Genomic DNA, 14,213 nt, shown 5'->3' with positions numbered 1-14,213 from the left:
TGCACAACCTCTTTCTTTCTATAGTGACTACGGTGTATTGCACTGGAAGTGTGAAAATCTATAGTGACAGCCTTCCATGTAACTGTAGATTACAATTTACAATTTGCAATGTTACAGTGCTTACGACAGCACCTATTACAATGTCAACACAACATAATGAAGTGATAGAGAGAAAGAGGTGTGTCAGCATAATTTATTGCTAAGCAGGCAGGGTATAAAAGTCCTATTGTAATCTGACATATTTCTATTCACTTTTGCTAATGTTAAGAATATAATCAAATGTGAAACAATACTCAACAACACAAATAGTTAATAAAAATAAACAACATAATCAAGGATTTAGTTCATATCAATGTCCTTCCAATTAATGGATTTGATCAAAACATCCAGCTGAACAAAACATGTAGGCCTACAGTATATTTATGGAGAAGGGAATACTCTACCATTTATTTACAGAGCTTTTGGTTTATATTTAAGCAATAAGGCCCGAGGGGGTGTTGTATATGGCCAATATACTACGGCTAAGGGTAGTTCTTAAGCACGACGCTATGCAGAGTGCCTGGACACAGCCCTTAGCTTTGGTATATTGGCCATATACCACAAATCCCAGACGTGCCTTATTGCTATTATAAACTGGTTACCAATGTAATTAGAGCAGTAAAAATAAATGTTTTGCCATACCCGTGAAATACCACGGTCAGCCAATCAGCATTCAGGGCTCGAACCACCCAGTTTATAATACATTTTTTATCACTCTGCAGTAACAACATAATTACACTATGGTCCCTGCAGGTTCGTCCAAAGCTTCTATGATGGGCAATATATCCATTATATGGGAAATGTAATATTTTCTTCAAAAAATGTTTGTTTGTACTGATTATACATTTTCTTACTTGAACAAAATCTACAGCATTCTACGGAAATGCCAAACTCATTTTATGAAACGGGAACAAAAAGGGAACAAAAAAGGGAACAAAAAAATTATTTTAAATACCAGCATACTTTACATGAATGCTTAGCTTGCTTTTACTATTTTAAAGCTATTAAGGCCGCGATTCAAGCCAAACAGTGTTGAGTCTATTGCAGATGAAAGCTGCCTCTCTAAGAACCTTCCATCATCACACTCACATACTTTCAGTGGTGTGAAGTGCTTAAGTAAAAATACTTTAATTTACTACTTAAGTGTTTTTTTGTATCTTTACTTTTACTCAAGAATGACATTTGGGTACTCTTTCCATCACTGAATACTTTACATGAGTGGTTCTTACAAGGAGGAAGATTTCATTGGGATTTTGCAATAGACTCAACACTGTTTGGCCTGAATCCCCAGCCTAACTATGTCAGCAAACCCGCCAAACCTCATCTACAGATGCAGGTTCCACACTCACTCACGTCCGTTTGTGACCAACCAGCGGCGTATTGAGTGTTTGTGTGTGTGTGTGTGTGTGTGCACGCGTGATTGTGCTCATGTGATTGTGTGTGTGTGACACCACTGTCAGACACTTTCTGGTCATGAAATTATTTTAGCCACTAGATGGGGCCCTTAGCATAGAGCAAGAATGCCGAGAAGATCATCTGAGTTGATGCGGTACATGTACAGCAGAGGAGGCTGGTGGGATGAGCTATAGGAGGACAGGGTCATTGTACTGGCTGGAATGGAATATATGGAACAGGTCAAACATGTGGTTTACATATGTTTGATGTGTTTGATACTTTCCATATGGGTGCGCCCATCCAGAAAGATGTCTGCTCATGGATATAACCCATTTTAACATGGACATTGCCATTGAGGGCTTCCACCATTTTAAAGTAGTCAACTGGGTAGGAATTCCTATGAGTCGGGAGGAATCAGCCAATGAAGAAGAAGAAGACAATGTACTACTTTAAAATGGAGATAGCCTCAATTGAGCTGCCCATGCTGTCCCAGACGTTATAATGGCACAGATACAAACATGTGTCCTATAGCTAGCTCTATTCGTGCTCTATTCGTGCTCCTTTACTCAGTTTATCGCATTTTCAAATCCCTCCCCACAACTCTCCCATGCGCGAAATGAGCAATGACGTCAGGGTAGTAACTCCAGCACCACTTTTCAAACCGGTTGCATTCTACCAGACAACCAGTGTTGGGCACTGAACTGTTGAATGCGCCTAACGGGATAAGGAGAGATGGCATGGAGCAGACAGGTCAAGAATCGCAGGGTGCTTCGAATAACAAATAATCTAGTTATTAAGTATCTGAAATTGATCATTTATTAGAAGTAATTCACATTGGATGTATTTATTTATTTTTAGAAGATACATTTTTTTTAAACTAGCGCTCGTGTAGCTGTCCGGAACGTGGATACATTGTATCTGATTCTGACCAACTAACTTCTGTTCATGAAAACTATTTAGCAACAATTGTATCGAACGGATTACAGTCGTATTTTGTGTTTCCTGATATTGTTGAGTTGGAAATTCGGAATATAACTGTAATTTGAAAGCGAGTGTATTTTGGAAGATGCCTGATGTCTAATGCCACTGGACGAGAATACATTTTCTCCACGTCGTGCTTCTTTACGAAAACTTGTCAGAGTTAGTTTACAAACTGCCTGAACTGACAAATTCCTAGTTGGTTTCATCATCACGAGAAAGTGTGGATTCCAGTGTCAAATACCACAATGGACTGAGTATATTTGTCACAAATTGTTTATTTTGAGAATAGTGCCTTACCGTGCTTTCTAGGGAGCACTTTGACCTATAATATAGCCTACATCTGAACTAAGTCGTGATGATTTCGGAGGAACGGAGTAGTCATGTATCCAAGCAAGCCCTCAACTTTCCAGTGGGCCTATTGATCCGCTCGCCAAAGAAGAGCCTGGCAAAGCTGGGGAGGAATCCAAGCAATGGATCCCTGCAGTAAGTCATTATTTATATCCAGTGTGTCTACTTTGCAGAATAGGATTTCAGTTTTGTGACATGCAGCTGCCTGGGATTTTGTATATTCAAATGGAGGTCTGGCCTTCAATAGAAATATAATTTATTTGTAGAGAGGTGCTCGAAATACTGTCCTCTTGTTAATTACCCATAATTTTTGTGTCCTCTCTTGAACTCTCACTTTCATTTACATCTGACTTGCTCTCTCTGTTTCACTCTGTCACTATCTATATCTCTGTCTCTTATTTCTCTCTCTCTCTCTCTCTCTCTCTCTCTCTCTCTCTCTCTCTGTCTCTCCATCTACCCATCCATTTCTCCCTCTCTCAGGTCCAACACCTCGGATGGCACCATCCATTCAGCAGAGAGTACAGGCGTGAGGCAGCCGGCCAAGAACAAAATCCGCCGCCACAACAACAGACTGTCAACGGTGTTCAACCGGAGCCCCCTCCTGCGGGGCGACAGTGGACAGGGGCATGTCCCAGATGGCAGGAGCATGGCGGGGGACCTGCAGGCTGCAGATGACCCTGCTGAGCTGTCCAGTCAGATGTCTGCCCCAGGTATCCTAAGGATCTTTGGCAGCGACATCTGCCAGGGAACCAACTACAAGAGTGTGCTGGCCACGACTCGCTCCAGTGCCAAGGAACTTGTCAAAGAGGCCCTGGAGAGGTGAGGGGTTAGGGATGCCCACTGGCATAATGTGATTTGTTAGCATTAGCTTTAGTGCTAACAGGCAAGCAGAAAGGGAACATTCCTCAAGGCTGAATGGCATGGACTGCAATACTGCTCATCCTAATATAGTGGGAACCATTGCAAATCACTTAAAGCTGGTGATATGGATATTTTACCCAAATGATCTCAAAGCCGTTTTATTTCAGGAGGAATTAGATCTTATCATGGAATTCTGACTGAACCTCTTTTATTGCTGCTTAGATACTGTCTGGAGAAAGAGGATCCCAGTCGATATGTGCTGTGCGACGTGATTGGCCAGACCGGAGCAGACCACCAATGGAAGACAGAGTGCTTTCGGGTCGTGGGTGACCACGAGAAGCCCCTCATGCTGCAGTCGCTATGGAAACCCAAAGAAGGCTTCTCCAGACGCTTTGAGATCCAGAAGAGAGTGAGCGTAGAGGAACAGACTGCTAAAGAGACCGACACCGTCACTGCAGGTACGTCAACCACACAGGTGCAGCTCAGTGACCCCACTAACAACAACCTAAAGCCCAGGTCATCATTCTGTCTTTGTTGGGGTTTCATTGGATCTCCTATCTCTGTCACTAACTGTAGGGTAATAGAATCCATTGTCCAGCTTATCATGAAACAGAGCAGGGGAGATGGCAGGCAAGTGAGAGGTCAGAGAAAAACAAAAGCTGCAGTGAGGGGTACACAAGGTCAGAGTGTCCCCTCTCTCTTATCTGAGATTGACGACAGGGTCCCAACAGCTCCCTCTGAAGCCCCCAGGGCAGGGGACTGGCTGTGGCTGGATAAGCTTTTTCCGCTGGGACCTGAATGTCTCCACCATTCCACATGTTATTCTTTCCATCAGAGCTTGCTTCCTGCACACTGGACACTGTGTGGTATTGTTGACTTTGGCGTGCGTTTGTTGTGATTCTCAGTTTTCATCAAACCCCACATCACCCTCCACTCTCTTTGCTCCACTCTGATTGGGGGAAGCTGGGGGAAGTTGCCCCCTCTGCAGGCCTGACCAGCCCCCCTGACACAGTGTGGCAGAACAATGTGGAAGAACGCCCACTTCCACAGCTGATAAGGCCTGGGAGCAGAAGCTGTTAGCTGGTGTGAAGCTGAGCTCTCTGGACATTCCATGGTGCTTAATGGCTCCAAATGAGCTGAATAGTGTTTATGTTGCGGTACATCAGCCCAACAGCCAGGAACGCCTGTTGGTATCAGATAGAGGACAACACCTCTCACTACACCTCCAGATTTCCTCTCCTTTCCCTTCTATGTTTGGTTTGACTGAGAGCCAACTCAGTAAACATTATGATATGGTGGTGTGTGATGGACTGGAATGATTTGATGGAAGATCTCCACTAATAGTTTATTGAGTGTTTAGCATACGGTGAAGTTTCAGTTTATGCATAGATGATGAAGTTTATGTTACATTGACTATATCAGGACACAATCTATGATTTTGTAATAAACTATGAATACATGATTAATAATCACTTCTCTGCATCTAGTCTCATCCTCCCTCTCTCCCGTGCTCCTCTCTGCCCCAGGTATCAATGCCCAGGCTCGTAAGCTCCAGAAGGGCCGTTCGCGGGTCACCTCTCTGTTCATGGACGGCAGTGGTGAGGATGTGGAGGGCCTGGGGATGTGGAGGAGTCTCAGTGAGATGGACCTGTCTGCCATGGAGAAGGAGGCCGTGCGGGCCCAGCAGAAGGCCCAGCTCATCAGGGAGGACCCGGAGGCCGAGGCCGACAAGGAGGCCCTGCGTCTGGGCATGGAGAAGGAGGAGACGGAGAGCAGTGACGACAACACCACCCAGTACTCCATCCACCCGCCCTTTGACTTCCCCTACTTCCTCCTGCTGCAGGGATACAGCTACAGACAGGTAGGAAAACTAGGAAGTGAAGCTGTTGCCACTGTTATACATTAAACCCAGATGGATTTGTTTGTCTATCGGATTATTGATTCACTTAAATGATGAGTAACTTTAATGAAATGATTGGCTTCAGTTTACACAGCTGAAGTCAATTTGTTAGATAAGAGTCAGTCTTTTCTTGAATAGTTAGGCTCAGAATAGGTTTGTACGGTTGGAGAATGTGTCCGGCTGCGACAGAGAGATGTCATGTTGAAATCCTTCACAGAGGGCCTGGGCAGCCAGATAGCAGCAGCTGTAATTGGTTGAGCCGGGTGGCTGCTCCATTGAAGACCTTTCAAGGTTCTCAAGTGTCTCTTGGCAGGGTGGCAGAAACACTGTGACGAAAGGCTTATCAGAGACACCGAAGCGTAAACAAGTGTACTCCACTACACTATAGAGGCTCCCACTGAACCTCTTAGGTTAAGACCTGGGGTTAAAATCCCCAGAAACAGAGAGAGACAGTGAGAGAGAGGAGCAGAGAGCAGAGGGCTTTAGCTGCAGTGAGGATGCTATAACAGGGACAGCGAGAGACTGAGTCTTCCTGCTGGATTACAATGGGCTCAGAGTATTGGACTCAGAGCCATGAGCTCAAGCAGAGTCGCAGTAGACCGGCATGTTGTGGACAGGTGATCCTCGTGTCCACACACTGAGTGGGCCAGCCTGGGTCATGTACTGGAGAGGCGGGAAGATGGAGCTGGCCCTGGTCCAGCAGTGGAGTTCCCACACTGGGATGTGTTGTCTGTCGTCAGGGCTCGTTGAATAGATAAGGAACACTGTGTTCACAATCACAGTTCAGCTCAGCCCTGCTGGCTCTGCAGTGGAGGTGGAGATAGGCCTGATTAAAGGTACATAGTATTAGAGAATAGAGCAGAAGGAACACTGTAATGTCTAAACAAACTCAGTGGATGGTCACGTACACATGCCTAGCCTACACATTTGCACACAGGCTCGTGCATGCCAGAACACACATGCACATTTAGGCACAAAAGCTGCACATTCAACAAATATATATATATATTCCTTTCAAAAAGAGATTCTGTGGGTGACAGATTTCTTTCTGCACTTTTATTCCTTTACAAAACATTCTGGATATTTCAATGCAAAACCAGAGTGAGAGTGGCAGGCTGTGGCCTAAGCAGAGAGCCAGAGAGCCAGAGTCAGAGAGCCAGAGGGCCAGAGAGCCAGAGAGCCAGAGAGCCAGAGGGCCAGAGAGCCAGAGGGCCAGAGGGCCAGAGAGCCAGAGGGCCAGAGAGCCAGAGGGCCAGAGAGCCAGAGGGCCAGAGAGCCAGAGAGACAGAGACAGAGAGCCAGAGAGCCAGAGAGCCAGAGAGCCAGAGAGCCAGGCTCATTCCTAGAAACAGGAAATGCTGCTGCTCTCTGTTGTTTGATCCTCATTGTGGAGACTGCTGAGTGTGCAGGACACTGGGTGGGGTGTGCCAGATACTGAGGGAAGTACTGAGCCCGCCCCTGGTCTGGCCACTCGACAACAATAAGTCACTCATATATCAGTCCTATGGAATAGAAATGTTCCAGCTCCATAAATGAAATAGATTTTCTCAGGCTTGACTAGTTATTTATCGAAAGTCTTTGTGTTTCCAGACCAGATTTTCCTGAACTTAATCACCTGTGAACCATGAGAGCTGTAGTGGATTTGATTTCCTTGTAAGTGTTGTTGTTCAAGTGCAGGTCAGTGTAGTCACAATTCACATTGACTCACAGCTATTAACTCCCTTCCTAGACAGTTTGATCTATTCTGCCAGATATCATGTGCAGGAAAATAAATACCATTTAACCATTTAGTTAGTTAAGTGTATGTGCTCAAACACACTGCTCAGCGGCTGATTGGCTTCCATGCCAGCCGGGATGATACAGTATCATGACCTGCCTGCCATGGTCAATCCGATGTCTGAAGTGGCCGTACAGCATTTACTGCGATGCAGCCTCTGCAGACGTCAGGGCTTTCATACTTGCGCTTAGCGGAGAAGAGCAGGGTTATAGTGAAGGAAGTTGTCAAGGAAGTGAGTTTGTGGTTGACGATACATGACGTACCGCCCCCACCTACCGTCAACGAATCATGTCAATGTGGAGCTATAAGGAGCCCTCCGCATTGTTACAGCATTTGAGAGGTGCGATGCGGTACGGAGCTTGATTTGGCCTCTGCATGCCTCTGGAGGCTCAGAAATTGTGACACACCCTCCGACTACATTTTCAGATCAACCATAAATTGCCTTTAATAGGTGGTGTTAGTAGGTGGTGTTAGAAGGTCATGACCTCCCCCACACTGATCCTCAACAGAGGGTCCCCACAGGGGTGCTCAGCCCACTCCTGTACTCCCTGTTCACCCATGACTGCGTGGCCACACACTTCTCCAACTCAATCATCAAGTTTTCTGATGACACAACAGTGGTAGGCCTGATTACCAACAATGATGAGACAGCATACAGGGAGGAGGTAACGGCCCTGGCGGAGTGGTGCCAGGAAAATAACCTCTCCCTCAACATCAACTAAAGGAAGGAGCTGATTGTGGTCTACAGGAGACCGCAGAGAGAGCCCGCCCCCATCCACATAAACAGGGCTGCAGTGGAGAAGATCAGCTTCAGCATCCTCAGCGTGCACATCACTGAGGACCTAAAATGGTATATATATACAGTACCAGTCAAACGTTTGGACACACCTACTCATTCAAGGGTTTTTCTTTATCTTTACTATTTTCTACATTGTATGTATAATAGTGAAGACATCAAAATGAAATAACACATATGGATTCATGTCGTAACCAAAAAAGTGTTAAACAGATTCTTCAAAGTAGCCACCCTTTGCCTTGATGACAGCTTTGCACACTGGCATTCTCTCAACCAGCTTCACCTGGAATGCTTTTCCAACAGTCTTGAAGGAGTTCCCACATACACTGAGTATACAAAACATTAAGAACCCTTCCTAATACTTTCCCTTCAGAACAGCCTTATTTTGTTGGCACCCCATCGGTGTCGAAAGCGTTCCACAGGGATACTGGCACATTTTGACTCCAATGCTTCCCACAGTTGTGTTAAGTTGGCTGGATGTCCTTTGAGTGGTGGACCATTCTTGATACACACAGGAAACCTTTGAGCGTGAAAAACCCAGCAGCGCTGCAGTCCTTGCCACAAACCGGTGCGCCTGGACCTACTAGCATATCCCGTTCAAGGCACTTCAATCTTTTGTCTTGCCCATTCACCCTCTGAATGGCACACATCCACAATCCATGTCTCAATTCTCTCAAGGATTAAAAATCATTCTATAACCTGCCTCCTTCCCTTAATCTACACTGATTGAAGTGGATTTTTACATCAAAAGAGATAATAGCTTTCACCTGGATTCACCTGGTCAGTCTATGTCATGGAAAGAGCATAATGTTTTGTATTCAGTGTTTCATTCTTTTTTTTTTCTCGTTCTTTCTTTTTTGGGGGAGATTATGTGTGTATTGTTTTTTATTTAAAGTGATTGTTTCATCCACTTCTCACTCCCCCTTGCTGCTCCTTCTATGGACAGTCTACCCCCCCACCCCCCACCCCAAATGGACACTTACCCTGCCCCCACATTTATCATTGCTACAGTTGTAAATGTGTATAAAATATTATTATTATTATTATGGTCTAATTCACTTCTCTTTTTTTATCCTGCACTGTTGGAGCTCAGAGCATACACATTTCACTGTACCCTGCGATAACATCTGCAACCCTGCGCATGTGACTAATAAACTCTTTTAAAAAAATTACAAATCTGTAAATCTGTGTACTTTGATTTGATTTAACATGGACTTATGGTTTCACACCTAAGCCCTTCCATTCCTGTCCCTCCACCACACTGCCAGTACATGCTTATCCTGGATCTGTTCTGTCCTCACATAACACACACCTCTAATGCGCCTGCTTGATCAATCTCCAAATGATTACACAACTTCTCTATTAAAGTCCTAGGTCTTTTATTTGCACTTTGTATTGTGGTGTCAAAGTGCATGTGTTTAGTTTGTAGTTAGGTACTAGGCAGGAGTAGTGTAATTACAGTGTAGTTAATACATAGTAGTTACTAATGATCATAGCATATTGCAAACTTAAACCAGTTCATTAATTAATACGGCAGTCATTCTCATGGATTCTGCTGGTTGACCTTCCATTGCCCCTCCTCTACGCTGCAGGACTTTGTCATCTACCTGATGAGCGGCACCACCACCATCTTCGGCTGCTGCAGGGAGCACTGTAACGGAGAGGATGAGGAAAGGCTCAAGGTGGACATCCTCCTCTTTGCCCCGGACATTCTTCCCCAGCACTGCTGTGTCAGGCGCCTGGACTCTACCAACTCCTTCCCGGGGGACACCAAGCGGACTCTGACCCTGCTGAAGCCCCTCCACAGAGCCCCCGTCACCCGGAATGGTTTCCTCCTGAAGGAGGAGGTGGAGCTGACCCCTGGGGACCTGGTGGGTCTGGGCCGACACTACCTGTTCATGTTTAAAGACCCCACCGCCGCCCCAGGGGCCCCACAGACCCCTCTCTGGATGAAACAACTCTGCCCCGCCCATGGCGGAGGAGTGGGAGTGTCATCCTCCTGTCAATCATGTGGCTCCGCCCTCCCCATGAAATGGCCTAGGGTCCAGAGGAAGCCGGCTCCTCCTCGGTGGAAGGACCCAGAGGGTGGAGAGGTATCTCTGAGCTATGAGTTGGAGCAGGAGGACAGGGTCCTGCAGGAGGTCCTGGTCATGGTGGACCCCAATGGGGACGAGGCCAAACTGACCCCTGCCTTCCTGCTGAGCCTGTCCATCCAACACTCAGCCACCACGTTCCAGCTGACACACTTCCGAAGGTTGCTGCTCCGCATAGCCAGTCAGATCCAGCTCACCATGTGGGTAAGTAAAACTATGCACCTCCACTATGCACAAAAACAATGCACTCTCTCCAGTCAAACGATTGACCTTTTATATCATCACACCACAAATAAACCTTGAATGGTTATGAATTCAACATACTGTGTGTCTCAAGGGTACGGTAATGAAATAAATGTAATCAAAGGTGTCATCAGGATGGAATATCACTTAGATAGTGATAGGCTTGCTGCTGGTTTGAAATGAATGTCGTATTTATCTCTATCCCCTTGCAGGAGAAGACAAAGGAGCTTGCTGTGATCCAACCAGAAAGGTGAGTAGCCGCCTCTCCAACCTCAATCACTCAGCCTGCCCCAGAAATGCTAACAATGAACAACAGTGGCAACCTGCTGCCTCTGACACTAACACCCCTTTCAACATTAGTGTTTACTATGAGTCATATACAGACTGTATGTAGAGCTAGGAGTCTTAGAATATGATGCTACAGCCTTCCACTACATTCCAACAACAATGCTACTTGAATTTCTGGGAGGGATGTGTAGTACACAGATATAGCATTCTCTCATTGTCACATGTCCCAGTGACTTCTTTACAGAATAAGAAGCTGAGAAGGAGTCATGATCTCTTTTTAAACATTTATTTATTTTACTAGGCAAGTCAGTTTAGAACAAATTCTTATTTTCAATGACGGCCTTGGAGATTTGAACTTGCAACCTTCCGATTACTAGTCCAACGCTCTAACCACTAGGCTACCCTGCCACCCCTGTTCATACTTCTCTATATGCCGCCCATTGAAGTGTATGAAGTCAAAATGATATCTCGTGATGATTTAATATTTATGGAACATTATTGCAGGGCACTGTATTCCAAAGCTGTGCTTTAGCTGCCTGCTGAGAAAGGAGGAAGGATTTTTAAGAATGAATGTTTCATTTCATATTTCACTCAATTGCACATGGAAATCAAATGTAATGGTTTAAATTAGCATTCATTCCAAGGGATAGATTCATGATGTAAATTATGAGTCACTTGCAAGCCACTTTTAGTGCCATTCACCCAGTACAGGGTATTTGTTGGCTGTTGGACTGAACTCAGACCTGTCTATATGTCTCCACTTGCAGGAGCTTCAGTGATGTCCAGCAAGAGCCAGAGGATGTGCAGCTGCTGAGCATAGAGGAGCTGATCCCAGGCCTGCGGCCGCTGGTGCTGTGGATGGCCAACTCCATTGAGCTGCTGCACTTCATCCAGCATGACGTTCCCCAGCTGCTGCCCTGGAGGCAGGAGGAAGAGGAGGAGGAGGGCTCAGAGCCGGAGTCAGAGATGTGGTCCACTAGGACTGCCAGTGAGGAGGCCATGACGGTCCTGGAGGAGGTCATCATGTTCACCTTCCAGCAGTCTGTCTATTACCTCACCAAGGTCAGTGCATAGTCACACATACTATAATCGTACATTGTAGATGGCATTCCATTTGTTCCGTTCCAACCATCATTATGAACCATCCTCCCCTCACCAGCCTCCACTGATACACTCACCAATAGATTACATGCATGCAACATGCACACAAACATAGACACGTGCCTTGCATACACAATTAGCACACATACCGCACATGTACACAAACATAGACACGTGCCTCGCACACACAATTAGCACACATACCGCACATGTACACAAATAATAACATCCTTGACTATTTGCTCCAGAAAACCTTGCACAGCCCAAATAGAAAGCCATCTTTTGCCTGTGGACTACGGGAAGCAGGACTAGAGACCTTATGAACACCATTCTCCGTTTGCTGGTAGCATGCCAGACAATAAGCCATAATAAGCCAGGGGAAACATGCACACTCTCTCTGGCTCTCTCAGTAAGGATAGGCGTGTCAGATAGTGTCATCTTTTCCAGTGGAATAAAGGACTACTTATCGTCTTTTTAATATTCTGGAAATCCACTTCGAGGGTATTTCCAAAGTCTTTTGAAATGTTTACAGAGAGCAACAAAAGGTCTATCCTGTTCAACAGTGAGCCCCAGGAAGACACTCCCAGGCACGGTTTACTGGAGTTTCCTATGTTCGGGCCCTATAACTAACTCTATGGCATTAACAGAGCACCATCACTGCCACAGTAACCCAGAGACCAGCAATAGACACCCAATAACACGGTTGACTGGAAACACCCGTTACCATGGCGAAGGTGCCTGGCGATGACTGTTCCAGGATGGGAGGGAGCACCGGCATGGGTGGGAACAGGGAACAGGATTGTATGTGCTGCTGTTGTTTTGAATGCTCCGAGACCACCTCTTCCTGTCCCTAGATTTCCGTTTCAAGGCAGAAACCATTGATAAAAGAAAGCTTACACATGCCTGTCAACTTTCCCTGTTGACAGGTACATTTACATTTTTACATGGTGTGGAAGGGCATTTTCCCCCAATAGTTACAGGCTCTAGTTAGACAGTCACCGCTGGAGCTCAGGGGAAAGCAGGCTTCGTTTTGGTGGTGGTTGGATGTGCAGTGGTCAGGGAAGCAGCTGTAGTCCGGTGGAGAAGCAGGGCAGAGGAGTGGCCTTTTCCAAAAGTCTGTTTCCTACTCAGGAACAGAGGGGCAGTCTTCACATAGACACACCACAAGGAGGGATGGGCGGGGTACTCACTGCACATTCTGGGGTCAAATGAGAGACACAGGTCAAGTCTTTACCTTAGATAAATTGTGACACTTTTTTGTGCCAGTATGACCCTATTTCTGTCAACAAACTACTCAAGCTCACACCCACAGCCATGTACTGTATGTTTTCTCAGACATGCTACCACTAGCTTCAAAATAAGGTTTTAACTTTGTTTATATTCTAAAACAGTTGGACATTTAATGCTGTACTGGAGAATACGATCCCCAGTTCCCTTCATTCGGCCATTCTCAGCTTAATAACTAACCAGCACCTGTAGCTCTGCGGAACAGGTCTCTATCTATCTAGTGACCTGTGGTTGAAGGAATGTATGTATGGTGATTGGGATTTAACAGGCAGGTCTTTATGATCTTTCAGTGCCTCTGAAGTGTCTGTCTTAGTCATGATATGTGCCTGCTGACCTGGCTGGCTGAGGGGTGATGTCATGGACTAAAACAATGGCAGAGAGCTGTGTCAGAGGAAGGAGGAGGAGGGTGGAGAAGGGGGAGGAGGGAAGAGGAGGAGAAGGGAGGAGGCCAGGATCTCTGCACTGTGACTCAAAGTATTTTTTACTTATTGAGTGCTCAATGGTCAGAACTTGGCTTCCTATTGTTTGGGTCCTTCTCACTTTTGGTGGAAGCAAGAATGTGCCTGTTTAAACTTTATTTTGTTGAACCATAGAACAAGGGTTTTGTTTATGTTAAACCTTTTACCAGATTGTGGTCTGCCAGGGCCCTATATTGGTCAATGTTCATAGCAAAAAGAATAGTACATGAGAGCCGTACATGTTTCAGTGTCACCTCGTTTCCCCTCTCCCCTTTCTACTCACCCAGAGAGAGTGTGTCTGTCTGTCTGTCTGTCTGTCTGTCTGTCTGTCTGTCTGTCTGTCTGTCTGTCTGTCTGTCTGTCTGTCTGTCTGTCTGTCTGTCTGTCTGTCTGTCTGTCTGTCTGTCTGTCTGTCTGTGCAGGAAAAGGGGGGTATGGGTGCTCCCATCCAGAAAGATAGATGACTCCTCATGGATAAAACCCATTGCCATTGAGGTCTTCCACCATTTTAAAGTAGTCAACTGGGTAGGGAGTCATCAGCCAATGAAGAAGAATGGATGATTTAAGATGAAGTCGTCAACCCTGTTACGGTCAATACTGTTACAGTCAACCCTGTTACCTTATTTGGCACTTAATAGGCACTTAC

The 14,213-nt window shown here is 45.8% G+C and overlaps 1 protein-coding gene across 2 annotated transcripts in view; it reads left to right on the top strand.

Moving 5' to 3' along the window:
- The first annotated feature begins 1,347 nt into the window (after positions 1 to 1,347).
- Positions 1,348 to 14,213, top strand: part of LOC109892016 (ras-associating and dilute domain-containing protein) — a 30,742-nt gene continuing 17,876 nt past the window's right edge. For both annotated transcript variants that reach the window (XM_031827846.1, XM_031827845.1), the window contains exons 1-7: positions 1,348 to 2,898; positions 3,244 to 3,582; positions 3,847 to 4,082; positions 5,151 to 5,485; positions 9,690 to 10,394; positions 10,646 to 10,683; positions 11,489 to 11,783. In XM_031827846.1, the coding sequence (XP_031683706.1) occupies positions 2,771 to 2,898; positions 3,244 to 3,582; positions 3,847 to 4,082; positions 5,151 to 5,485; positions 9,690 to 10,394; positions 10,646 to 10,683; positions 11,489 to 11,783 (2,076 nt within the window). In that variant the 5' untranslated portion in view covers positions 1,348 to 2,770. The remainder of the gene's footprint in view (positions 2,899 to 3,243; positions 3,583 to 3,846; positions 4,083 to 5,150; positions 5,486 to 9,689; positions 10,395 to 10,645; positions 10,684 to 11,488; positions 11,784 to 14,213) is intronic.

The sequence above is a fragment of the Oncorhynchus kisutch genome, linkage group LG6, assembly GCF_002021735.2.
Source record: "Oncorhynchus kisutch isolate 150728-3 linkage group LG6, Okis_V2, whole genome shotgun sequence".
In the NCBI taxonomy this organism is placed as follows: Eukaryota; Metazoa; Chordata; class Actinopteri; order Salmoniformes; family Salmonidae; genus Oncorhynchus; species Oncorhynchus kisutch.
The sequence above is the reverse complement of the archived record's forward strand: the minus strand, read 5'-3'. Positions and strand labels throughout refer to the sequence as shown.